Consider the following 27,695-nt stretch of genomic DNA (forward strand, 5'->3'; position numbering starts at 1 on the left):
AATCTGTGACTTTTCCCCGTTTACGCCAGGTCTATAAAAGTGGCTGTGGCACGGAAGGGGACGGCCCGGAGGCCAGTCTCATTCATCATTTTCTACTCCTGTTTTAGGAGTAGAAAATGGTCTAAATAGAAGAAAGCAAGGAAGCCGTCTTACATTTAGAAGCAGCAGTGGATCCACTGAAGTTATGGAGAGGTCAGTGCCTCTTCATAACTTCGGCGGATCCACCGCCAGCAATGGTCTAAAACGGCAGTTTAATAAATGGCCCCCTAAATCTGCAAAGCCAAACAGATTTGCAGTTCAATTGCCTCTAAATTCTACGTGACAACCCCTGCGACCAATGTAATAACGGATATACTTATTGTTACCCAGCAGCAGAAAAAAATAAAAATAATAAAAACATCTAAACAAAATCTGAGAAAAAAGGATGTTCCAGGAACGCATTGAATGATAAGTGATTTTAGCGGGACCTTCCCTTTAACCCCTTCAGGACCCTGCCATTTTTTACCTTAAGGACCAGGCCATTTTTCTAATCTGACATGTGTCACTTTATGTGGTGATACCTTTAAAACGCTTTTACTTATCCAAGACATTCTGAGATTGTTTTCTCGTCACATATTGTACTTCATAACAGTGGTAAATTTGAGTCAAAATATTAAATTTTTATTTATAGAAAAAAAATACCAAATTTACCAAAAATTTTGAAAAATTTGCAATTTTCTAAATTTCAATTTCTCTGCTTTTAAAAGCGACAGTGATACGTCCTAAAATAGTTATTACTTTACATTTCCCATATGTCTACTTCATGTTTGGATCATCTTGTAAATTACATTTTCTTTTTTTGGGACGTTAGAAGGCTTAGGGGACTTTCACACTAGTGTAATTCTTTTCCGGCATTGACTTCCGTCCTAGGGGCTCAATACCGGAAAAGAACTGATCAGTTTTATCCTAATGCATTCTGAATGGAGAGCAATCCGTTCAGGATGCATCAGGATGTCTTCAGTTCAGTCTTTTAGACTTTTCAGGATGGGGATAATACTGTAGCATGCTGCGGTTTTATCTCCGTCCAAAATTCAGGAACACTTTTCCCATTGAAATGCATTAATGCCAGATCCGGGCCCGAGTGTTCTGGCAAAACGGATCCGGCATTGCGGTCTGCGCATACTCAGACCACAAAAAAATGTAAAAAAAGACAGATCCGGCATATCAATGCATTTGTCAGACGGATCAGGATCCTGATTCGTCTGACAAATGCAATCAGTTTGCATACGTTTTGACGAATCCAGCAGGCAGTTCCGGCAGTTCTGACGCAAGTGGGAAAGTACCCTTAGAAGTTTAGAAGCAAATCTTGAAATTTAAAAAAAAAATTCAAAAACCAACTCTTTAACCACCTCAGGACCGCCGTACGCAGGATTGCGTCTTTGCGGCGGTCCTGTTGTTCTGGGTGGACGCGCCGGTGCGTCCTCTCGCGAGACGCGAGATTTCGTGCATTGCCGGCCCGCGCATGCGCATCGCGGGCCGGCAAAAGTTAAAGAAGTATTTCGTCACCAGCCTGCCAGCAACGATCATTGGCTGGCAGGCTGGCGATTTTCAAAAAATCGAATCAGAAGCCAGATAACAGATCATATTAGTAAATATGATCTGTTATATGGCTTCTCTGCTCCTGTGCTGGTCCTTTTCGTCGGTTGGATCCAGCACAGGAGCAGACTTCACAGTGAGTAGCACCAACACCACACTTTAGCCCCAGATCACCCCCCCTGCACCCCAATTAACCCTTTGATCACCCCTTTGATCGCCCCTGTCAATCACTATTGAAAGGAAAAAAAGTGATCAGTGTAAACTGTCACTTTTTTTTTTTCACTAGTATTGGCTGTTAGGTTTTAGGGATAGTTTAGGCCCCTTGGTTAGGTAGTTAGCGTCAGTTAGCGCCCAGCCCACCGCACCGCAGTCACTTTTATTCGCTGATTAGCGTATCGCTAATCAGCGATTTGTACTTTTATAGTATCTGTAAGTGATCAAAACTGATCACGGTCAGATCTATAATAGTATAGTGTCACTTTAGTTCGCCCTCCACCCAAAACGCAGTGTTTGCCCGATCAGGCCTGATCGGTCGCCCACACGTGCGTTCACCCACGCCCGCCCCACCGCAGTGACAAAAAAAAATTTTGTTTTTTGATCACTGCACATTCACTTTACAAGCACTGCGGCGATAAAAAAATCAGTTTTGATATTTTTTATCAACCGCAGCAGCCTCCGGTACTTCGCTAGCCTCCCCTTTGTAAGACAGGTTTGCTTTTTTTCTTGGGTAGTCTCAGGGAATACCCCTAAATTTAGTAGTCCAAATGTCAAACAGGGGGTATTCTTCTGAAGAGGCCTACAGGATTCTGACCCAGTCGGATGAGGAGTGGGAACCCTCATCTGATGAATCTAGCGGGTCAGAATATGAACCTGTGGAAAGCCAGTGGCTCTCTGACCCAAAGTTCGGACGAGGAGGTGGAGGTCCCTGGCAGCACCAGGCCGTACCCGGCCCCGTGTCGCTAGACCACAGGTTACGCAGGATCCGTTTCAAGAGCAGCAGAGTGGGGCTGTCGCTGCCGGATCACGTGGTGAGGCCATACACCAGCAGCGCAGCCCTTCCTGGACCTAGTAACCAGCACTGCCGTACAACATGGTGGACGTGGCGAGCACCAGAAGGGCAGTTGAAGCTGGTACGGTGGCACGTGCACTAGTTACCCCCGCTCGCAGCCACCACGCAGACGGCCCGTAGAGCCCCTAGAATCCCTGAGGTGCTGGCAAACCCTGATTGGCAGTCACCAACTTCAGCCGCACCTGTAGTTCCCCCTTTCACACCGCCCAGTCTGGAGTCTCGGGTTGAGACGGCTCAATCGGTTCGGGCCCTGGGATTTTTTGAGCTGTTCTTGACCTGCGGAGCTCTTGGACTTAGTCGTGGCAGAAACAAATCGGTATGCCACACAATTATATCCGCCAACCCGGGAAGCTCTTATGCCCAGGTCTTTCCGGTGGAAACCAGTCCAAGTTCCGAAATTAAAATTTTTTTGGGCCTTCTCCTCAACATGGGTCTAACTAAAAAGCATGAATTGCGGTCATATTGGTCCACGAAACCCAATTCATCACATGCCCATGTTCTCTGCTGCTATGTCCAGGACACGATTTGAGACCATCCTACGTTTTCTGCATTTTAGCGACAACACCACCTCCCGTCCCAGAGGCCACCCAGCTTTTGACCGGCTCCACAAATTCGGCCCCTCATAGACCATTTCAACCAGAAATTTGCAGATTTGTATACCCCTGAGCAAAACATCTGCGTAGACGAGTCCCTAATACATTTTACCGGGCGCCTTGGCTTCAAACAATACATCCCAAGCAAGCGTGCCCCGGTTATGGGGTCAAATTGTATAAGCTCTGTGAAAGGGCCACAGGCTATACCCACAAATTTCGGATCTATGAGGGAAAAGATCAGACCCTGGAGCCGGTCGGTTGCCCTGACTACCTGGGGAGCAGTGGGAAGACAGTCTGGGACTTGGTGTCACCCTTATTCGGCAAGGGGTACCATCTTTATGTGGACAATTTCTACACAAGTGTGGCCCTCTTTAGGCATTTGTTTCTAGAACGGATTTGCGCCTGTGGCACCGCGCGAACTAGTCGCGTGGGCTTCCCCCAACGGCTTGTAACCACCCGTCTTGCAAGGGGGGAGAGGGCTGCCTTGTGTAACGAAGAACTGCTCGCGGTGAAATGGAGAGACAAGCGTGACGTTTACATGCTCTCCTCCATTCACGCAGACACGACAATCCAAATTGAAAGGGCAACCCGTGTCATTGAAAAGCCCTCCTCAGTCCACGACTATAATGCGCTCATGGGAGGGGTGGACTTCAATGACCAGATGTTGGGCTCCCTATTTAGTTTCCCGCAGAACCAGACGCTGGTATAAGAAGGTGTCTGTATATTTAATTCAATTGGCGCTGTACAATAGTTTTGTTCTCTACAGTAAGGCTGGGAGAACACGATCTTTCCTCAAATTCCAGGAAGAGATCATCGAGAAACCTCCTTTACCCAGGAGGTTCCGTGGGCCCCATCCACCAGTGTAGTTAGCCGTCTACACGAGCGACATTTCCCCAGTGTCGTTGCTGGTACCTCAACCCAACCGCCACCCCGAAAAAAATGTCGTGTCTGTAGCAGGAGTGGAATAAGGCGTGACACCCGCTATTTCTGTCCTGACTGTCCTGACCACCCTGCCCTATGCTTTGGTGAGTGTTTCCGGAAGTACCACACACAGGTACACCTAGCATAGGGATTGCATCTCACAGGACAGGCACACAGGGCTATTAGGGCCCTTTTACTCACAGCTGCTGCAAACCTCTCCTTTCACCTGGGATAAAGTGCATAATGTACTTCGCCACATCTTGGGCAATTTGCGCTTTGCACATTGTCCCATGGGGAAGGAGAGGTTTGTTCTATAAAGGTAAAAAAAACTAAACAAAAAAAAAATTACCGGTAAGTAAAAAAGTTAAACGTTCAGTTAAAAAAGTTAAAAAAAAGTTTCTATGTTCTGTTCAACAGTTAATAAATTTATTGCGTTGCGGCCTGGTTTTTTCTTTTTGTTTTGTTTTTTTTACCTTTCAGGTGGACCAACCGATCGACTAGCTGCAGCACTGATGTGCATTCTGACAGAAGCATTGCGCTGCTGTCAATTACACGCAAGTCGGTGTATGCGGCGCTGCAAGACGGGATTTCTCCTCTGCAGTAAAAGATATGTTTGCCGAGGCATATGAGCTGAGGAGGTGGCGTGTTCATATACTTTGGCAAACACTTTGTATATATAAAAAAAAAAATCCCGGCAATGATTTATTCATCCACATCGATTGATGTGAATGGAGAAATCTGGTTGCCAGGGCATACGAGCTGAAGTGGGTATGGATGTTGGGCGGAGCTCCTATGTCCTGGCAGACGCCTTTCCCCTCCTTTTTTTTTTTTTGGCAGAGATTTTTTCATCCACATTGATCGATGCGAATGAAGAAATCTGTGCCGTTCATTTTTTTCTTTCAGCCCAGAGGCTGAACGGAAAAAAAAAATCTCATTACCCGTATGCTCAATATAAGGAGAATAGCAGAAACTCCTAATGCTGGGCATACATGTAATGATTGTGGAGACCCTCAAATGCCAGGGCAGTACAAACACCCCACAAATAACACCATTTTGGAAAGAAGACACCCCAAGGTATTCGCTGAGGGGCATATTGAGTCCATGAAAGATTGAAATTTTTGTCCCAAGTTAGCGGAAAGGGAGACTTTGTGAGAACAAAATCAAAAAAATCAATTTCCGCTAACTTGTGCCAAAATTATTTTTTTCTATGAACTCGCCATGCCCTCATTGAATACCTTGGGGTGTCTTCTTTCCAAAATGGGGTCACATGTGGGGTATTTACATACTGCCCTGGCATTTTAGGGCCCCAAAGCGTGAGAAGAAGTCTGGTATCCAAATGTCTAAAAATGCCCTCCTAAAAGGAATTTGGGCCCCTTTGCCCACCTAGGCTGCAAAAAAGTGTCACACATGTGGTATCTCCGTATTCAGCAGAAGTTGGGGAATATGTTTTGGGGTGTCATTTTACATATACCCATGCTGGGTGAGATAAATATCTTGGTCAAATGCCAACTTTGTATAAAAAAAATGGGAAAAAAGTTGTCTTTTGCCAAGATATTTATCTCACCCAGCATGGGTATATGTAAAATGACACCGCAAAACACATTCCCCACCTTCTCCTGAGTACGGAGATACCAGATGTGTGACACTTTTTTGCAGCCTAGGTGGGCAAAGGGGCCCACATTCAAAGAGCACCTTTCAGATTTCACAGGTCATTTACCTACTTACCAGACATTAGGGCCCCTGGAAAATGCCAGGGCAGTATAACTACCCCACAAGTGACCCCATTTTGGAAAGAAGACACCCCAAGGTATTCTGTGAGGGGCATGGCGAGTTCCTAGAATTTTTTATTTTTTGTCACAAGTTAGTGGAAAATGATGATTTTTTTTTTTTTTTTTTTTTCATACAAAGTCTCATATTCCACTAACTTGTGACAAAAAATAAAAACTTCCATGAACTCACTATGCCCATCAGCGAATACCTTGGGGTCTCTTCTTTCCAAAATGGGGTCACTTGTGGGGTAGTTATACTGCCCTGGCATTCTAGGGGCCCAAATGTGTGGTAAGGAGTTTGAAATCAAATTCAGTAAAAAATGACGAGTGAAATCCGAAAGGTGCTCTTTGGAATATGGGCCCCTTTGCCCACCTAGGCTGCAAAAAAGTGTCACACATCTGGTATCTCCGTACTCAGAGAAGGTGGGGAATGTGTTTTGGGGTGTCATTTTATATATACCCATGCTGGGTGAGAGAAATATCTTGGCAAAAGACAACTTTTCCCATTTTTTTTATACAAAGTTGTCATTTGACCAAGATATTTATCTCACCCAGCATGGGTATATGTAAAAAGACACCCCAAAACACATTCCTCAACTTCTCCTGAGTACGGGGGATACCAGATGTGTGACACTTTTTTGCAGCCTAGGTGGGCAAAGGGGCCCATATTCCAAAGAGCACCTTTCGGATTTCACAGGTCAATTTTTACTGAATTTGATTTCAAAACTCCTTACCACACATTTGGGCCCCTAGAATACCAGGGCAGTATAACTACCCCACAAGTGACCCATTTTGGAAAGAAGAGACCCCAAGGTATTCGCTGAGGGGCAATAGTGAGTTCATGGAAGTTTTTATTTTTTGTCACAAGTTAGTGGAATATGAGACTTTGTATGAAAAAAAAAAAAAAAAAAAAAATCATCATTTTCCACTAACTTGTGACAAAAAATAAAAATTCTAGGAACTCGCCATGCCCCTCACGGAATACCTTGGGTTCTCTTCTTTCCAAAATGGGGTCACTTGTGGGGTAGTTATACTGCCCTGGCATTCTAGGGGCCCGAATGTGTGGTAAGGAGTTTGAAATCAAATTCAGTAAAAAATGACGAGTGAAATCCGAAAGGTGCTCTTTGGAATATGGGCCCCTTTGCCCACCTAGGCTGCAAAAAAGTGTCACACATCTGGTATCTCCGTACTCAGGAGAAGGTGGGGAATGTGTTTTGGGGTGTCATTTTATATATACCCATGCTGGGTGAGAGAAATATCTTGGCAAAAGACAACTTTTCCCCCATTTTTTTATACAAAGTTGTCATTTGACCAAGATATTTATCTCACCCACCATGGGTATATGTAAAAAGACACCCCAAAACACATTCCTCAACTTCTCCTGAGTACGGGGATACCAGATGTGTGACACTTTTTTGCAGCCTAGGTGGGCAAAGGGGCCCATATTCCAAAGAGCACCTTTCGGATTTCACAGGTCATTTTTTACTGAATTTGATTTCAAACTCCTTACCACACATTGGGCCCCTAGAATGCCAGGGCAGTATAACTACCCCACAAGTGACCCCATTTGGAAAGAAGAGACCCCAAGGTATTCGCTGATGGGCATAGTGAGTTCATAGAACTTTTTATTTTTTGTCACAAGTTAGTGGAATATGAGACTTTGTAAGAAAAAAAAAAAAAAAAAAAAAAAAATCATCATTTTCCGCTAACTTGTGACAAAAAATAAAAAGTTCTATGAACTCACTATGCCCATCAGCGAATACCTTAGGGTGTGTACTTTCAGAAATGGGGTCATTTGTGGGGTGTTTGTACTGTCTGGGCATTGTAGAACCTCAGGAAACATGACAGGTGCTCAGAAAGTCAGAGCTGCTTCAAAAAGCGGAAATTCACATTTTTGTACCATAGTTTGTAAACGCTATAACTTTTACCCAAAACCATTTTTTTTTTACCCAAACATTTTTTTTTTATCAAAGACATGTAGAACTATAAATTTAGAGCAAAATTTCTATATGGATGTCGTTTTTTTTGCAAAATTTTACAACTGAAAGTGAAAATGTCATTTTTTTGCAAAAAAAATCGTTAAATTTCGATTAATAACAAAAAAAGTAAAAATGTCAGCAGCAATGAAATACCACCAAATGAAAGCTCTATTAGTGAGAAGAAAAGGAGGTAAAATTCATTTGGGTGGTAAGTTGCATGACCGAGCAATAAACGGTGAAAGTAGTGTAGGTCAGAAGTGTAAAAAGTGGCCTGGTCTTTCAGGGTGTTTAAGCACTGGGGGCTGAGGTGGTTAAGGACCAGTTCAGGTCTGAAGTCACTTTGTGAGTCTTACATAATAGAAACCACCCATAAATGGCCCCATTTTAGAAACTACACCCCTCAAGGTATTCAAAACTGATTTCACAAACTTTGTTAACCCTTTAGGTGTTCCACAAGAATTAAAGGAAAATGGAGATGAAATTTCAGAATTTAACCTTTTTTTTTTCCGCTTTAATCCATTTTTTTTCCAGTAACCAAGCAAGGGTTAACAGCCAAACAAAACTCAATATTTTTTTACCCCGATTCTGTAGTTTACAGAAACACCCCATTTGTGATCGTAAACTGCTGTACACGCACACGGCAGGGAGCAGAAGAAAAGGAATGCCATTTGGATTTTGGAAGGCAGATGTCACTGGAATAATTTTAAGTTGCCATGTCACATTTGAAGACCCCCTGATGCACCCCTAGAGAAACTCCCAAAAAATGACCCTATTAAACTATGGTATAAGGTGGCAGTTTTGTTGGTACTATTTTAGGGTACATATGATTTTTGGTTTCTCTATATTACACTTTTTGTGAGGCAAAGTTACAAAAAATAGCTGTTTTGGGACAGTTTTTATTTTTTATTTACTGTTTATCTTACAAGGTTAGATCATGTGGTATTTTTATAGAGCAGGTTGTTAGACGCAACAATACCAAATAGGACTCCTTTTTCTGTTTGTTTCAGTTTTACATAATAAAGCATTTTAGAAAAAAATAATATTTTGTGTCTCCATATTCTGAAAGCCATAGTTTTTTTATTTTTTGGGTGACTGTCTTTGTAGCGGCTCATTTTTTTCTGAGATGACTATTTGATCGCTTGGTATTACACTTTTTGTGATGTAAGGTGACAAAAAATGGCTTTTTTGACACAGTTTATTTTATTTTTACGGTGTTCATCTGAGGGGTTGGGTCATGTGGTATTTTTATAGAGCAGGTTGTTACTGACGTGGCGATACCTATTAAGTCTACTTTTTTTGTTTAAGTTTTACACAATGTTTTAGTGTCTCCATATTCTGAGAGTCATAGTTTTTTTTATTTTGTGGGCGATTGTCTTAGGTAGGGTCTCATATTTTGCAGGATGAGATGACTGTTTGCATGATTTTGGGGTGCGTATGACTTTTTGATCGCTTGGTATTACACTTTTTGTGATATAAGGTGACAAAAAAATTGCTTTTTTTAGCACAGTTTTTATTAATTTTCTTTTTTTATTTCACAAATTTTTTATTTGAAAATTAGAGCATACAACATCTTCCATAGTGTTATATTACCGTACATTACAGTATTATTTGCTCATCACATTACAAGTTTTCAGGATAAAAGATATCGTATGAAAAGCCTTCATTTACAATAAAGAAGAAAACAAGGCCGTGAAAGACGACCAACAAACAAACAATAATAAACACTGCACCACAGTTAAAATCAAGCAATATAATTGAGGTATACATCTTTTATACTTGTAGATTTGGCAAAGATGGGTAATGTTTAGATATATAAGACGCCCAGTCACGCCACCTGACACTGACACTTGATAACCGGCAAAGTTGTTTTGCAATCAGTAGTTCCATGCCGTAATTATAGTGAACTTTAGCAATGATTTCTGGTATGGTTGGGATATCCCTACTCTTCCACCTTTTGGCTATCGCCACTCTTGTTACTGTTAGTATATGAAAAGCAATAGTGAGGTCCTTCAAATCTAAACATTCCAACCCCAAGGAGAGCAGTGCTATTTCCGGGGATGCGGGAAGTGTCTTCCCTATTACAGCACCTATGAGTGACAATATGTTGGACCAGAAACGGTTGACAGCAGGGCAAGTCCACCAGATGTGCATTAAATTGCCAACTGCTGATAGGCATCGCCAGCAAACGTTTGAGGTGGTTGGATATATGATGGATAGGCGATAAGGAGTATAATACCACCTATAAAGGAGCTTCCTTGAGGCCTCTAGGTGGTCGACACACTTTGAGGTTTTAGAACTCAGGGAGAAAACAAAGGCCCAATGTGCTGGTGCAAAAGTTTTATTTAAATCTTTCTCCCATTTAGTCTGGAACGGGAATTTTGATATAGTAACTGAGAGCTGCAACCCCCTATAGGCCTCAGAGATACCTCCCTTCCGTAATCTGGAGTTTTGGAAATATGCAGTATACATAGAGGAATGAGCAGTGTGTGCAATGTTCTGGGATGCTAGGAGATGGCGTAGTTGGAGGTACTTGTAAAAATCAGACCACTGGATTTGGTACTTCTCTCTTAATTCTGTGAATGATATAAGGACCCCATTAGCTAAAATTCGGGACACTGAAAGGATTCCCTTAGATTCCCATTGTGAGAAATCAGTATCCGGCAAACAGGCGCTGAAAGCTGACAACGGAGCATCCGTAATCCTGAGTGGAAGGACTTTTGGGATAAGTGGACACTTGGTCCATAGTGACATTCCAGCTTGACTAGTGATAGATATAGATCGAGGAGGCGTTTTGGAGAGTACTCCTTGCCAAAGTAAGTGCTGCAATGAGGGTGCACGAGTTAAGCTAGTTTCCATTTGTACCCATTTCTTCGCGGTATCATTAATCCACCAGCTTTTGAGCTGGTCAAGCACAGTAGCTTGGTAATATGTAAGAAGGCATGGACATCCCAGTCCCCCCAGTTTAACAGGTTTGTATAGGATATCGGCCGCTACTCTCGCCCTTTGCTTTTTCCATATGAATTGTAATATAAGGGTTTGGAGTGAGGCAATATATCTGCGGGGTACAATAACAGGCAAGTTCCGAAATAAGTACAAGATCTTTGGCAAAAGAAACATTTTGGACGCAGCAACTCGGCCCATCCAGGAAAGAGGGTAATGCGAATAGGTCACTATATCATTTTTAATTTGAGCAGTGATAGCGTTGTAATTAACAGACTGGAGGTTACTTAGGGGGAATGTGAGGGTTATACCTAAGTAAGGAATACTTCCTTCGGCCCATTTGAAGGGGAATTTAGCTGAGATGGCCCTTTTGGTATCTAGCGAGAGCCACATTCCTAGTATAAGCGATTTATGAGAATTAATTTTATAGTAGCTCACCTGACTAAACTGATCAATGATATCTGAGACAGCTGCTAATGAGGTTAAGGGGTCTTTAATTGAAATAATGACATCGTCCGCGAACAAGCCTATTTTGTGTTCTGTTTCACCAATAGTAATGCCTTTAATGACTGGGGATAACCTGATTTGATGAGCCAGAGGCTCCATCATTAGTGCAAATAGGAGGGGGGAAAGGGGGCACCCCTGTCTTGTGCCATTAGTGATCCCAAAGGATGCGGAAAGGGCTCCTGAGGAGTATACTCTGGCCGAGGGCTTGGAATATAGCACTAAAATGGAGGATAGAAGCCTTGGTGGAAAACCGAATTTGTCCAGCACCACTTCAAGGTAGCCCCAGTGGATCCGGTCGAACGCCTTCTCGGCATCCAATGATAGAAGCAGAGAAGGCGCCCGACGTTCAGCCACTACCGACATAATATTTAAAAACCTGCGGGTGCCATCCACTGTCTGTCGGTCTTTGACAAACCCGACTTGATCAGCGTCAATTAATTAATTTTCATTTTTTTACGGTGTTGACCAGACGAGGTGGATCATGTGATATTTTTATAGAGCAGGTTGTTACACACCGAGAGCAGGCAGTTCTGAGAACAGCCCGATGAAGGCTGTTCTCGGAACTGCCTGCTCCCGGTGACCGCATGTGTTTCAGAGCGGCTCGCGGCGCAGGGACAGGTAAGGACTTACCTCTGCATCGCCGGACTTGGGAATAAAGATGGCAGATCGCATGTGTTCGTCGGCGAACACTGCAAACTGGCCATCACTACTGGCCAGTATGGTCTTATTATTGTGGTGCAACTTTTTTCAGTGATTTATGTATTTTTATATTTTCATCCACACATTATTTCATCTTGTGTAGGATGTTTTTGTGGTGCATGTGGTTCGCTGCCGGCATCCTCCATTGTATGCATTTTTGCTGGGGATTGCCATTAGCAACGGATCACTTGCGGAGGAATTGCTCCCCCGATTATAAACACACTACAGTGTTTGGGGTTGAGCATTTCCTCTCATTTAGGCCACTTTATTCAGTGTTTTTTTTTTTTTTTTTTTAATGCATGCAGTGATGCCTAATGTGTCTGTTTTTTATTTTTTTTCTACTTTTTTACAATTTTATATGTCTCTTTTTCTATGGGAAAGCGGCTTCTTTTTTAAAATGAAACTTTAATTTTTTTATTGTTAAAAACACTTTATTTCACTATTTTTTATTTTTGTCCCACTATGGGACTTCAACATTACAGGGTCTGATCCCTGTTTCAATGCATAACAATACATCTGTATTGTACTGCATTGACTATTAGTGTATTACACAGTGTAATACACTGATAGTTTGCCTAGGAGACCCAGCCTGGGGGCTGGGCCTCAGTACATGCCGGGCCCCAAGCGCGGGGACCTGATGGCTAAGGAGAGGGAGCGCAAACCTCCCATATGCCGCAGTCCGCGCTGACAGCGGCATATGAGGAGCTAATCCTCCGGCATTAGCGTTATCACCCATGCTGGTGGATGAAGCAGGGATACAGCTGTCAGTAACAGCCGGATCCGTGCTGCTGATTGCCGGACCTCACATGGGGAAGGGGGGGGGGAGGGGGGGGAGGAGACCGCAGGACGAGAATGCTCATCCTGGGGCTCAAAGTATCAACCATTTAGGACAAGCATTCTCGTCCTGGGTCCTTAAGGTGTTAATAAAAAGCCAAATAGGCCGCGTGTTAATTTTAATGCTCAACTATGCCTTGCTATAGAAACAGTTGGCAGGACTTATGGAAATATTCTCCTATAATTAGCATTTTCCTTCCAGCCTCAAAACATCCAGATAAACCGAGGGATCTAAATACATAGTAAAGAGAAGACAGCTCTTCATCTGGGGCAGACCACATCTCTCCCCCCCCCCCCCCCCCTCCAATCCAGTCTTCAGAGCCTCCAACGTGAGGCGGCCATAGCACTAGTGCAGGGATGGCCAACCTGCGGCTCTCCAGCTGTTGCAAAACTAAAACTCCCAGCATGCCCAGTCTGCCTACAGCAGGGCATGGTGGGAGTTGTAGTTTTACAACAGCTGGAGAGCCGCAAGTTAGCCAGCCCTGCACTAGTGCTTCCAGGGAAGAAACTCCATCTCCATATGTTCTGCATTTCAGTCTCGAGAACAGCAATGGCATCCCAATCACTTAGACATAGCTCTCATGCCTATATTTAAAGGAAGCCAGACAGTGTTCGTTAAATACACAGTTAATCTTTTTCCATCAAACCTCTGGGTCTTCAATCACCTTTAAACCGGGGGACTGTGCCATCTATACTCCACTACACTACTTGACTAACCCCAGCAAAGTATTGGTGGCAAAATAACCTAAAGAAAAAAAAAATAATCAACTCTGAGATGACAGTCAACTTGCAGAAATTTACTGCCAACTGTAAGAGCAAATCTTTGTAAGGGCATGTTCATAAGGACGGTTTATCATGCTGAAAAATCAGCTGCTGATATGAAAGAAAACCCCCAGCAGACAACAGAGGATGAGCCTCAAACTTCGATGGCAAATTTGCAGTTTGCTTTGCTGCCGATGCGCAGGTGGATTAACGCTATTCAATTCAATGGAATTATTTTTTTTTTAAATAAGGTGATTTAAAAGGGTTGTCTCACCTCAGACATTTGTGGCAAATCACTAGGATCTCCAGAACGGGACTCCCAAACTGAACGGAGTGCAGCCACATAGGCGCAACCAGCTTCCATTCATTTCTAAGGGAGTTGCGAAAAAATGTAAGCAAGGTTGCTCAGCTATTTTTTAGAACTCCCATAGAAATGAATGGAGAGTATGCTGTGCATGCATGGTGCACTCACCTTCACTTTCAGGGGCCTGTTCTGGAGATAGGTACAGGTCCCAGAGGTGGGACCTGCTCCTATCTGACACTGATGGACTACCCTAGTGATATGTGACCAATATCTGAGATAAAACCCCATTATAGGCTATGTACATGTAACGGCACCCCGGGCATAAAAGGGGGTAAACGCCGTTTAAGAGATATTCCCTTTCCAGATGCAAAGGCAGCTACTAAAGACACCAATCTCCCGAACTGGAAACCATATGAATGCTGCATACAGCCAAATAGGAAAAACCATATGAAAGGTTTACACTCCTAGCAGTCGGACTGGGACAGCATACAATCCCCCTAAGAATGAGACCAAGCTCTGTGTTGAGGGTAAAGCAGTGGACAGCCAAATCTGGGTGTTTATTGTTCTTATATACACATTCTTACACATTAGTACCACCCACAGGGTTTTGTAAAACAACCAGTACCCCAGTACAATACACTCAGACACTCCCACACAAAATCTTCCCCTATGCCTGTGATACAATTACCTTACACAATGGGTTAATGTAATTATCACAGGCAGGAGAATACACAGTTTTACACAATGTCTTGTGTCCTGGAGACAATTGGGAAGTATTCCAATTTATGTCCAAGGGCAGAGGCAAAACTCCATTAGGCCTCCTGCACACGAACGTATATTATGCGGTCCGCAAAAACGGGTCCCGTTTTTCCGTGACCGTTTTTTCGTCCGTGGGTCTTCCTTGATTTTTGGAGGATCCACGGACATGGAAAAAAAAGTCGTTTTGGTGTCCGCCTGGCCGTGCGGAGCCAAACGGATCCGTCCTGAATTACAATGCAAGTCAATGGGGACGGATCCGTTTGACGTTGACACAATATGGTGCCATTTCAAACGGATCCGTCCCTATTGACTTTCAATGTAAAGTCTGGAGTCCCTTTTATACCATAGGATCTGAGTTTTCTCCAATCCGATGGTATATTTTAACTTGAAGCGATCCCATCACCATGGGAACGCCTCTATGTTAGAATATACTGTCGGATACGAGTTAGATCGTGAAACCTCATTTCCGACAGTATATTCTAACACAGAGGCGTTCCCATGGTGATGGGGACGCTTCTAGTTAGAATATACTACAAACTGTGTACATGACTGCCCCCTGCTGCCTAGCAGCATCCGATCTCTTACAGGGGGCTGTGATCAGCACAATTAACCCCTCAGGTGCCGCACCTGAAGGGGTTAATTGTACTATAATATCCTCCTGTAAGAGATCAGGGCTGCCAGGGGGCAGCCCCCCCCCCCCCCCCCCAGTTTGAATATCATTGGTGGCCAGTGCGGCCCCCCCCCCCCTTCCTCCCTCTATTGTAATAATTCGTTGGTGGCACAGTGTGCGCCCCCCCCCCCTTCCTCCCTCTATTGTAATAAATCGTTGGTGGCACAGTGTGCGCCCCCCATCGGCCCCCCCTCCCTCTATAGCATTAACAACATTGGTGGCCAGTGTGCGGCCTCCCATCTAACCCCCCCCCCCCGATCATTGGTGGCAGCGGGTTACTAGCAATAGTACAATAGTAAAAGATTCATACTTACCTGGGAGCTGCGATGTCTGTGTCCGGCCGGGAGCTCCTCCTACTGGTGAGTGACAGTTCATTTAGCAATGCGCCGCACAGACCTGTCACTTACCAGTAGGTGGAGCTCCCGGCCGGACACGAACATCGCAGCAGCCAGCAGCAGGTAAGTATGAATCTTCTACTATTGTACTATTGCTATGTAACCATGGCAACCAGGACTGTAGTAGCGTCCTGGTTGCCATGGTTACCGATCGGAGCCCCAGCGATTAAACTGGGACTCCGATCGGAACTCCGCTGCCACCAATGATGGGGGGGGGGGGGGAGATGGGAGGCCGCACACTGGCCACCAATGTTGTTAATGCTATAGAGGGAGGGGGGGGCCGATGGGGGGCGCACACTGTGCCACCAACGAATTATTACAATAGAGGGAGGGAGGGGGGGGGGCGCACACTGTGCCACCAACGAATAATTACAATAGAGGGAGGGGGGGGGGCCGCACTGGCCACCAACCTATTATTACAATAGAGGGGGGGGGGGCCCGCACTGGACACCAATGATATTCAAACTGGGGAGGGGGGGAGGGTCTGCCCCCTGCTGCCTGGCAGCCCTGATCTCTTACAGGGGGATATGATAGTACAATTAACCCCTTCAGGTGCCGCACCTGAAGGGGTTAATTGTGCTGATCACGGCCCCCTGTAAGAGATCGGGTGCTGCCAGGCAGCAGGGGGCAGTCTTGTACACAGTTTGTAGTGTATTCTAACTAGAAGCGTCCCCATCACCATGGGGACGCCTCTGTGTTAGAATATACTGTCGGTTCTGAGTTGTCACGTAGTGAAAACTCAGCTATGAAAAAGCTTTTATGCAGACGGATCTTCGGATCCGTCTGTATAAAAAGTAACCTACGGCCACGGATCATGGACACGGATGCCAATCTTGTGTGCATCCGTGTTCTTTCACGGACCCATTGACTTGAATGGGTCCGTGAACCGTTGGCCGTGAAAAAAATAGGACAGGTCATATTTTTTTCACGGCCAGGAAACACGGATCTCGGATGCGGCTGCAAAATGGTGCATTTTCCGTTTTTTCCACGGACCCATTGAAAGTCAATGGGTCCGTGAAAAAAAACGGAAAACGGCACAACGGCCACGGGTGCACACAACGGTCGTGTGCAGGAGGCCTTAGCCACATGGTAGCAAAAGACAATAAAAGACATAAAAATATTTAACTGTGCAGCTATTGCATAAAACATAGACATTTAACATATCCCCAGATAGCTCAGGTCTGAGTGCATATTATTAGGTGAATGGCACTCAGACTAAACGAATACAGTATCGCCATGGAGCCAAAGTCTTTCACATAGTCTTTGCAGGGGAAAATCAAGCGTTTCAACATGGGGCCATAGTCTAAAGGAAGCAGGCGTGCAACCAGACTTCTCCAATGCAATGTGGCGAGATTGGTCTCGTCACAGTACACATTTGGGGGCAACTATTTTAAATTATTGCGTTGTACTTATTTTGAGATAAAAATCTTTTTTTCAATTGGTCTTTATTAAAAATATGTACAGAGCTGAGAAGCTGTAGTAGCAGCCTGTGGATTTTCTGTCTTTTCCGTCAGTCGGGGAGCTGACAGGCTCCTGATCTCTGCTCTCGGACATTATAAACGCTCATTATAGATCAGTTCTTATCTCACTGATAAGAATGTGGCTTAAATAAAGTGTTTATGACCTCTCCGTAGTTTAGAGATAAGGATTATTAGATGACATCACAAACAGCTAGAAACACAGTTAACCCTTTGTGACAGAACGGCTCAATATTTTTTACCAAGGCCTAAAAGAGGGCATTTCCATCTCCATACAAAGAGCAAATATATGGACTCCTGCAGCAGGGCACATGACAATAAGCTGATCCTGGCGGTTGCACAAAGGCACCATGTTCACTTGTCCTTATATCTCTTTGCCACCGCTTTATTTATATAATCGATCTATCCTCAGGATAGGTCATCAATATCAGATCGGAGGGGGGCTGACTCCCGACACCCCCATCAATCAGCTGTTGGGACCCCCCATTCAAGTGAACAGGAAGGAGCAGTCTCATAGAAGCAAATGAGCGGCTGCGACATAATTACACCTGCTCACCACTGCGGATGTGACAGCGAGCAGGTAAACAATGAAGAGAAGGCAGCACTCATACGAAAGCAGCTGATCTGATATTGATGACCTATCCTGAGGATAGGTCATCAATACAAATAAAGTGGACAACCGCTTTAATAATCTAATAAACATAACATGTACATGTAAAAGTCAAACTTCTGTTGCAATCAAAAGCTGTATTTGAACAAGCAGTTGAATCTATTGATCGTGCACATTATCTAAAGAATGCAGAGCGACCCTAGTGTTAGATGCTGTTCGTACTAGTAAATCAGCACATAGCAATATCACTTAAAAGAGTGAATCAAGCCAGCAAAGAAGGCAATATGGGCAATCACAATACATTAGTAAGTGCCTTAGATTAACTTTGTCTACATGATGAATGCCATTTGCTGAAGTGAGACAATTCCTTTAATGTTCTTGTTTCACATCTCATTTGATTGTTACTAGCACCACAGACCATACACCTTGAATTCAATAATAACTAAATATAAATTATACAAAAAACATGGATTCCGAGGCACATGTACTCACTTGTAGCCATGATGTCTTGAGGGCATGTTGGTATCCCATGGTCTACAGCCCATTTAAAAGCACCATCTCCAACTAAAAAGCTAACAAAAAAATAAAATAAAAAATTGTTATATAAATTTGCAAGCTAAAACTAAAATTTAAAGACGTCCTACAGAACAGTTCTGCAGCCCTCTTGGCACCTTTTACAGGATTTTTCCAACATTATAACGTGAGCATTGTTTTTGCTAACCATTTACTGCTCATTATGCTCCGACAGTTTCACCTTTTTCCCTTGTACTATGTTATGTTTGAACAAAAATGGAAAACCAAAGTAAAAACTACAATAAAGACCAATAAAAAAAAAAAATGTCCTAGAAAAGCTAGCAAAACAGTAAGGTCTCCAGATCAATCATTATATATTTAGTACAGAGTGGACAATTATAATAGCGTATCTACAGTGTATAAGCGTAATCTAAATCTGGGGACGGTGGCTGCAGTATGACGAGTGAGGGAAAGAAACTCATTTGGTCACTCTTTGTGTCTGTCCTAGTGTACAGGTACTTCTGGATCTGTAGTAGTCATCCATGTGAGGTCATCTTATCAAACATTATAAAAATATGAGGTATATATCAGCCCAAATCAAAGCGTAATGACAGGATCTGCAACCTTGTGAAAATAATTACTGTATTGCAATAGCTGCCTATTATCTCCTTTATAGCGGTACAACGCAATAACTGAGATACTGGGGCAGATTTACTAATCTAGCGTAAACTAAAAGCCTTTATACGGACAGACAACAGGGGAAATTACTGGGAAGGATTGCTAGTTGCCGAAAATTGCCCAGTGTAAAGGTGTCACCAATCACACAATGAATGAGGGGGTGAAAGCCTCACAGATGTGGCCACCAAAATCACTGTTTCTGGGCATAAGATGATTCTGTGTAAACCGTGATCTGCTGCCCAAAAGCAATGCTTCTCTATTGGAATGCACAATCGCTCATCCCATAAAGAAGAGATGATTGATGCATGTAAAAGCAGCTGTCATCTTCTCTCACAAACCGGTAATTGCCGGGAATGAGAAGTTTGTTCCTGATAATTGCTTGCTCTATCGGTCCATGTAAAGGAGCCTTTAGACACGTTTGTCTAGCTCCAAACAACTATTGGTTAGCTTAGTTTGAGACAGAATTTTGTGCAATATAAGATTTGTGGCGCAAAAATCACACCCCTTTTGCTGCAAAAATACTCACCCTTGTCAGACCTTTTGACACAGTGTAACGTCAAAGGTTGTTCCATTGCAAAGACTTTTTTTTTGTGTCAGGAGCGGTCTGACGGGACGCCCACAGATCACAAGAACAGGGGCTCTGAATCCCCGATTTGAATGGGTGCTGTTACTGCATTCAACTGTATGGGACTGTTGGATAAAACAATTATAGGTGCTTGGCTCACCAGTCCTATAGAGTTAAATGGAGCAGATTAGTTAAATTCCCTAAAATAATAAAAATGATTAAAAAAAAGATAAAAAAAAAGATAAAAAGTCAGGATGCTGCACTATTTAGTCTGGTAAAATGCCAGGTCAGTTGATGGAAACCCAATAGCAGCAGTCAGATTTGGTGCCTCCGCTATTTTCGTAGGCTGTGGTCGAAGGCTAGTTATTTCCCATTTATTGTTCAATCACAGGAAGAGAAAAACCAAGCATGACAGTGCTCAATCCATCGTATCAAACACACCCATGGCTCCTGACGGACACTACAGACGTTCAATTGGTTTCGGACTTAGCATCTGTCATTTTACTAAAAAAAGTGGTGCAGGTGTGCTCCTAGCTTAATACCTTGAGAATGGTGAGAACTGAGACTACAAGAAAGTTAAAGAACTTTTCATTTATACATCGATCAAGAACTTTTCGAGTAGACGTTGTCCAAGTTATCCTAAAATCCTCCCATTATCACTAAATGACTGAAAATAAAAAAACATCCTATTCACCCCTCCTTTTCCCAGGTTGCTCTGGATATATGGCACGTGACTGATGCAGCCAATCAGTGTGGTAAGCGGTCTTGGGCTGTACACGGCTGAGGAAAACGACTGGCTGCAGAGGTCATGTGACAGCTACCTGCGGAAGCAGGACTGGAGCTGCGGCAGCAGAGAACGGTGGGGGAGAGAGTGGCGAGTTTTATTTTCAGGCATTTAGCGCAGTTGGGAAAATATTAGAATAACTCATAGAACCCTATTAAACGGGTTATCCCATGATTATTGTAAAAAAATAAAAATCAGACATCATATAGTACATAACAATCTCTAACAAAGCTAGAACCATCCCTGAATCTCACAGGGTTCCACAGATCTCCCATTCATTACTCGTCTAGAGTTATATCAAGCTGGCAGCTTAAGGGGTGTCTTTTCTGCTGCAGCTCAGGGGTGTGTCCATTCTGCTGAAGCTCTCTCCCTATCACAGCTCAGGAGGTGTGTCCATGCTCTCCCTATCACAGCTCAGGAGACAATTGGAGGATAAAACTGAGCATGTGCGGCCATCTCAGTGAGCTGGACAAAGAAATAAGAAAAAGAACAAAGAGCAGGTGGTGTGGCGAAACTAACCTCGCCACTGGGTTTTGGAGGGGCCTGATTGCCAGCCTCTTGCCCCAGGATTATGGGTCCTCTCATCAGCCATGCTTCCTTTGTTCACAAAGGACTTTTACTAACTTTTGAACCCCTGGTCTAATTCGTGCCATTTTCGGATATGTTAAATGTCTATGTTACTGTAATGGGTGGGACATTGTATATTTGAGTAGTGATGTCTGTCCTATTGTCCCCACGTGTGTATTGGCGATTTCCCTTTGTCCTGAGAGATAATTGAATTACTCCTCGGTTGTCTCCAGGACAGAGGACATTGTGTATTCTCCTGCCTGTGATAATTACATTAACCCATTGTACCATAATTATATCACAGGCAGAGGGGAGGATTTTGTGTGGGAGTGTTTTACTGTATTGTACGCGGTTATTGGTTGTTTTTACAAAACCCTGTGGGTGGTACTGATGTGTACCAATGTTATATAAGATCAATAAAACGCACAGCTCTGTGTGACCACTGCTTGACCCTCAACACGGAGCCTCATCTCGTTCTTGGGGGGGATTCACTGTATGCTGTTAAAGACTGATTGTTAGGAGTGTAAGCCGCTTGGGTGCGTTTCCTATTCGTCTGCTAGCAGCTATTCGTGAGGTTCCGTTCAGAGTTTGGAGCATTGCCTTGTATGCCGTTACAGGTGACTTTATACAGATACAGTTAATTGAATAACCCATTGGCAATACTACATTTTTTATTAAATGCAATTACAAAAGTATTCAGATCCAGGTACTGGTTTAAGAATTGTAGATTTTTTTTGTGGGACAACTCCTGTCACTTAAAATTATGACCCATCAAAGTGCTTGTCCCCATCTCAGCTTTTCACTGACTGGGGGAAAAACGCAGTATGCAGAGTTCTGAAAACAGCAGAGCGCTGGCTACTCACCAGCTTCCGTAACTCTACCTGCCCTGGTCGTCTCTTACTGTGGGATTATTTCCAGGGTGTGAGCCTTTTAAAGCTCTGTACACAAAGGGGCATATCTATCATTGTTGCACTAGAATTCTAGTGAAATCTGCGCCTTCTTTTTGGTGCAAATTTAAACAAATGTATTATTGTTTTGCGCCAAAAAGTCCAGATGTGTGCGCATTGCTATATACAGATTTATTACTTATCTGCTAACTGACTTTGCTTCAGTTTTTTTTTTTTTTTTTTACACAAAACAGGGCATTATTGTGAGCCAAACCAGGGGAATTTATCATTCTCCCCATGGCAGTTTTCTGGTGTATAATACAAAGGATCTTGAAAATGTGCTAATTTTCTTTGTGGTTTTTGGATTTTTTTTTTTTTTCCAGCTTCCCATTCATTTCAATGGGAGAGGATTCCACTCTAAGGTAGAGAGCATGCTGAGTGATTTATGACGAGACTACACTTCACCATAAGGCCTCATGCACACGACAGTATTTTTTCACGGTCCGCAAAACGGGGTTCCGTTGTAGTTTTTTTTTCCGTGCGTCTTCCTTGATTTTTGGAGGATCACCACACATGAAAAGTGAAAAAAATATCTAAGTCATGTTTGCCTTGAAAATGATAGGAAAAAAACGGACACGGATCACGGACGCAGATGACAATCTTGTGTGCCTCCGTGTTTTTTCACGGGCCCATTGACTTGAATGGTTCCGCGAACTGTTGTCCGTGAAAAAAAATAGGACAGGTCTTATTTTTTTCACGGACTGGAAACACAGATCACGGACGCGGATGACAAACTGTGCATTTTCCGAGTTTTCAACGGACCCATTGAAAGTCAATGGGTCCGCAGAAAATCACGGAAAACAGAACAACGGACACGGAACCCAACAACGGTCGTGTGCATGAGGCCTAAGTTAGGTGCATCCTCAGGCAGCGCAGGGGATATCAAGACCAACGTAAATCTCTGGTCTACGGTAAATTCCACCCATTGTGTTTAAGCCACCCTACAAGTCTACTGAGAATACCTATACCCCCTGATGGAGGAGAATAGGACTCTCTTGACACAAATGCCACAAGCTTTTCCAAGCGTATACACCAAATGTAAAGCTCAGACACGATGACCTATTGGGGGTCATTTATAGAGGCTTTATGCCAGGTTTTGGGCACCAAAAAAAAGGTCACACAATTTGGAGGAAAGAGGAGGGGGTCAATGCTGTCCGGAATATATACAATAATTTAAGCCAAAAAACTGGAGTGAATTATAGCTGAAATCTACTCCAGCTCATTGCTGGCGTAGATCTTAAGCTTCTGGCATATGGACAGCACAGATGTGACAAATTTATTGCGAGTGTGCCTCTTAATAAACTGGCCTTGTTTTTTTTGTGAAACACCATTCTTCAGTAAATGACCCACAATATGCCTTAGTTTGTATATATGTGCATGCATGCTTGGGACTAGTGAAGAGCGACGCGAGCTTCGGGTGCTACATCCGAAGTCGCTTCATTCAAAACATCGGAATAATAGTGTACGGAGATAAATCTTCTGACCTCGGCTCATCAGAGCCCATACATTTTAATACTCTACAGAGACAGATCTCCGAACAGTATTAATCTGAAGTTTTGAACGAAGCGACTTCTCTCTCTGGCCCCACTAAAATGAATGGGTCCGCAAACGATACGGATCAGATGTGGAGAAAACATACATCCGTATGTATGAGCCCTAAAACTCATTTAAATTCATGCTTCTAACCACTATGAATAGACACCTTCCTATGGCCCAAAAGATCCGAAAATATCTGCGCTTTAGTCTGTTTCAACCCTATCGCACGTCTCCTGCTTTAATCCTCTAAAAACTCATTTTGAGTTACGTTTGCTAAAGATTTATGATTCTGGGATAGATCGCACAGCCAAGCATTTACTGAAGCTTACCCTGTGAGATTCTGACATCCCACAGTTATGTGTACTGGCATGGACAAGTGCAAAGTGTTACCGAGTCTAGCAAAAAGCTGAGGTTGTCTTGTAAAAAGGCGTATTATCTGTTAAACAAGCAGTGATCCAGGACATAGGGGCTCAGTGACTGCTGACAGCACAGGTCAGTCATTGTACTGGCACAGAAATCCAAAGCTGGCACTCTGTGCTTCCTGGCGGAAACATGTAGTGATGAAAGCCTATACTGCCAATGTTTTTGGAAAGACACTGGTCTCTTCAGATGCAAAACGTGCTGACACACGGTTTCTGAATTTTATTTACTAATGATCTGGAGTTACTACTGAACTATTATTTCTATTACAGACAGAGGCACTTTTGGGGGCACTTTCAGGGCAGCATGGTAAATGTTTGAACACCTGGCCCTGTTTGTGAATGGAATATTCTACGCGTACTTACAGTTAGATGTATATAAATGGAAGCAACCATCTCTGTGGTGCAGGGTGGCGGTCAAGATGGTGGACAGCTCTGGGGTTATGGGTTTAAATCTGCACACTGCAACATTTATCACCATTTGTAAAGATTTCCTCATGCTTTCCAAAGCCATTGTGGTACAGGGCAGGACTAGGTTCCTGGGGATCTCATGACAACCACTAGCCAGTGAAGGGGCAACTAGGGTGAAGACATTATGGATCTGCAGAATGGCAGACAAGCATAACTTTGGGGGGGTGGAAGGGGCTTCCTTCTAGGAAAAAGCTGAATTTTCACCCTTTTCCCTAAGGGTCCACAAGGGACGCATATGCTGCTGACTTGCCACCACGGATTTGAGTGTGGCATATCCGCAGTGTTTTATCGCACCAGCTAAGTGGATGACAGTATCAGAAATCTCATCCGCATGCGGTGAAATAAATCTGCAGTGTAAATGTGCACCAAATGCCATTTTAAAGTCCATAGGGTGTCAATGCAGGCCTCATGCAAACAACTGTATCCGTTTTGAGGCCCGCAAACCATAGAGCCATAAAAAATGGATGCAATCTGTATCCGTCCGCATTTTGCGGACATATACGGCATATGTTTTTTGAATAGTGTCCTTTTATTGAATTGTCAGAGCATAAAACAACTCTGAAAACAATAAAACAGACAAGCAAACCAGCACATTAACCCCTTAAGGACCCTGCCATTTTTCACCTTAAGGACCAGGCCATTTTTTGCAAATCTGACATGTGTCACTTTGGCCCCTTTCACACGGGCGAGTATTCCGCGCGGATGTGATGCGTGAGTTGAACGCATTGCACCAGCACTGAATACCGACCCATTTATTTCTATGGGGCTGTTCACATGAGCGGTGATTTTCACGCATCACTTGTGCGTTGCGTGAAAAATCGCAGCATGCTCTATATTCTGCATTTTTCACGCAACGCAGGCCCCATAGAAGTGAATGGGGTTGCGTGAAAATCGCAAGCAAGTGCGGATGCGGTGCGATTTTCACGCACGGTTGCTAGGAGACGATCGGGATGGAGACCTGATCATTATTATTTTACCTTATAACATGGTTATAAGGGGAAATAATAGCATTCTGAATACAGAATGCCTAGTACAATAGCGCTGGAGGGGTTAAAAAATATAAAAAATGTAACTCACCTTAATTCACTTGCTCGCGCAGCCGGCATCTCCTTCTGTCTTCATCTTAGCTGTGTGGAGGAACAGGACCTGTGGTGACGTCACTCCGGTCATCACATGATCTTTTACCATGGTGATGGATCATGTGATGGACTATGTGACGACCTGAATGACGTCACCACAGGTCCTGTTCCTACAATCAGCAAAGAAGGAGACAGAAGGAGATGCCGGCAGCGCGATCAAGTGGACTAAGGTGAGTTAAATTATTATTTATATTTTTTTAACCCCTCCAGAGCCATTTTACTATGCATTCTGTATTCAGAATGCTATTTTCCCTTATAACCATGTTATAAGGGAAAATAATACAATCTATAGAACACCGATCCCAAGCCCGAACTTCTGTGAAGAAGTTCGGGTACCAAACATGCGCGATTTTTCTCACGCGAATGAAAAACGCATTACAATGTTTTGCACTCGCACGAAAAAAATCGCACGTGTTCCCGCAACGCCCATCTGAAAGAGGCCTTTATGTGGTGATAACTTTAAAACGCTTTTACTTCTCCAAGCCATTCTGAGATTGTTTTCTCGTTACATATTGTACTTCACGACGGTGGAAAAATGGAGTCAAAATATAGAATTTTTATTTATAAAAAAAATTTAAAAAAATGTACTATTTTAAAAATTTCAATTTCTCTGCTTTTAAAACAGATAGGGATACCTCCTAAAATTGTTATTACTTTACATTTACCATGTGTCTACTTCATGTTTGGATCATTTTGTGAATTACATTTTCATTTTTTGGGACGTTAAAAGGCTTAGAAGTTTAGAAGCAAATCTTAAAATTTTTAAGAAAATTTCCAAAACCCAATTTTTAAGGACCAGTTCAGGTCTGAAGTCACATTGTGGGGCTTACATAATAGAAACCACCCAAAAGTGACCCCATTTTAGAAACTACAGCCCCTCTATATTACACTTTTTATGAGGCAAGGTAACAAAAAACTGCCGTTTTGGCACAGTTTTTATTTTTTGTTATTTAGAATGTTCATCTGACAGGTTAGATCATGTGCTATTTTTATAGAGCAGGTTGTTACGTGACAATACCAAATATGACTACTTTTTTTGGTTGTTTGTTTCAGTTTTAAATAATAAAGCATTTTTGAAAAAAAAACATTTTTTGTTTCTCCTTATTTTGAAAGCCATAGTTTTTTTTTTTTTTTTTTGGGCAACTGTTATGTAGGAGCTCATTTTTTGTGGGATGAGATGGCGGTTTGATTGGTACTATTTTGGGGGGCATACGCTTTTGAAAAATGTTTTTTAGTGTTCATCTGAGGGGTTAGGTCATGGGATATTTTTACAGAGCAGGTTCTTACGAACGCAGCGATACCCAATATGTCTACTTTTTTAACCCCTTTAGGATACAGCCTTATTTCACCTTAAAGGGCTTCTGTCACCCCCAAAACACATTTTTCATTTTTGGGCTTGTTAAAATCCCTATTGAACGACTATTCCCTATATAGGGCTCTTACCTTAGTGTGTGGCTTTGTTTCATTAAAAATCGATCTTTTAAAATATGCAAATGACTTCACTACCAGCAAGTAGGGCGTCTACTTGCTGGTAGCCGCCGCATCCTCCTTTTAAAAAACCGCCCCCTCCTCCTGTTGATTGACAGGGCCAGCGAGCGCTCTTCTCCTCTGGCTGGCCCTGTCAGCATTTCAAATTCCGCGCCTGTCTTCATTCGGCGCAGGCGCTCTGAGAGAAGAACGCTCGCCTCCTCAGCACTCCCTCAGTGCGCCTGCGCCGATGACATCACCGAAAGAGAAGACGTCATCGGCGCAGGCGCACTGATGGAGTGCTGAGGAGACGAGCGTCCTTCTCTCAGAGGGCCTGCGCCGAATGAAGACAGGCGCGGGATTTGAAATGCTGACAGGGCCGGCCAGAGGAGGAGAGCGCTCGCTGGCCCTGTCAATCAACAGGAGGAGGGGGCGGTTTTTTAAAAGGAGGATGCGGCAGCTACCAGCAAGTAGACGCCCTACTTGCTGGTAGTGAAGTCATTTGCATATTTTAAAAGATCGATTTTTTATGAAACAAAGCCACACACCAAGGTAAGAGCCCTATATAGGGAATAGTCGTTCAATAAGGATTTTAACAAGCCCAAAAATGAAAAATGTGTTTTGGGGGTGACAGAAGCCCTTTAAAGGACCAGGCCATTTTTTGCAAATCTGACCAGTGTCACTTTAAGTGGTGATAACTTTAAAACGCTTTGACTTATCCAGGCCATTCTGAGATTGTTTTTTC

At 43.4% G+C, this 27,695-nt stretch overlaps 1 protein-coding gene across 1 annotated transcript in view; it reads right to left on the reverse strand.

The window, feature by feature from the left end:
- Positions 1-27,695, reverse strand: part of TASP1 (taspase 1) — a 235,101-nt gene that overhangs the window by 110,267 nt on the left and 97,139 nt on the right. Inside the window, exon 8 of the mRNA XM_040429971.1 lies at positions 18,357-18,436. Coding sequence (XP_040285905.1) covers positions 18,357-18,436 — 80 coding nt within the window. The remainder of the gene's footprint in view (positions 1-18,356; positions 18,437-27,695) is intronic.

This window comes from Bufo bufo, chromosome 4 (assembly GCF_905171765.1).
Source record: "Bufo bufo chromosome 4, aBufBuf1.1, whole genome shotgun sequence".
Lineage (NCBI taxonomy): Eukaryota > Metazoa > Chordata > Amphibia > Anura > Bufonidae > Bufo > Bufo bufo.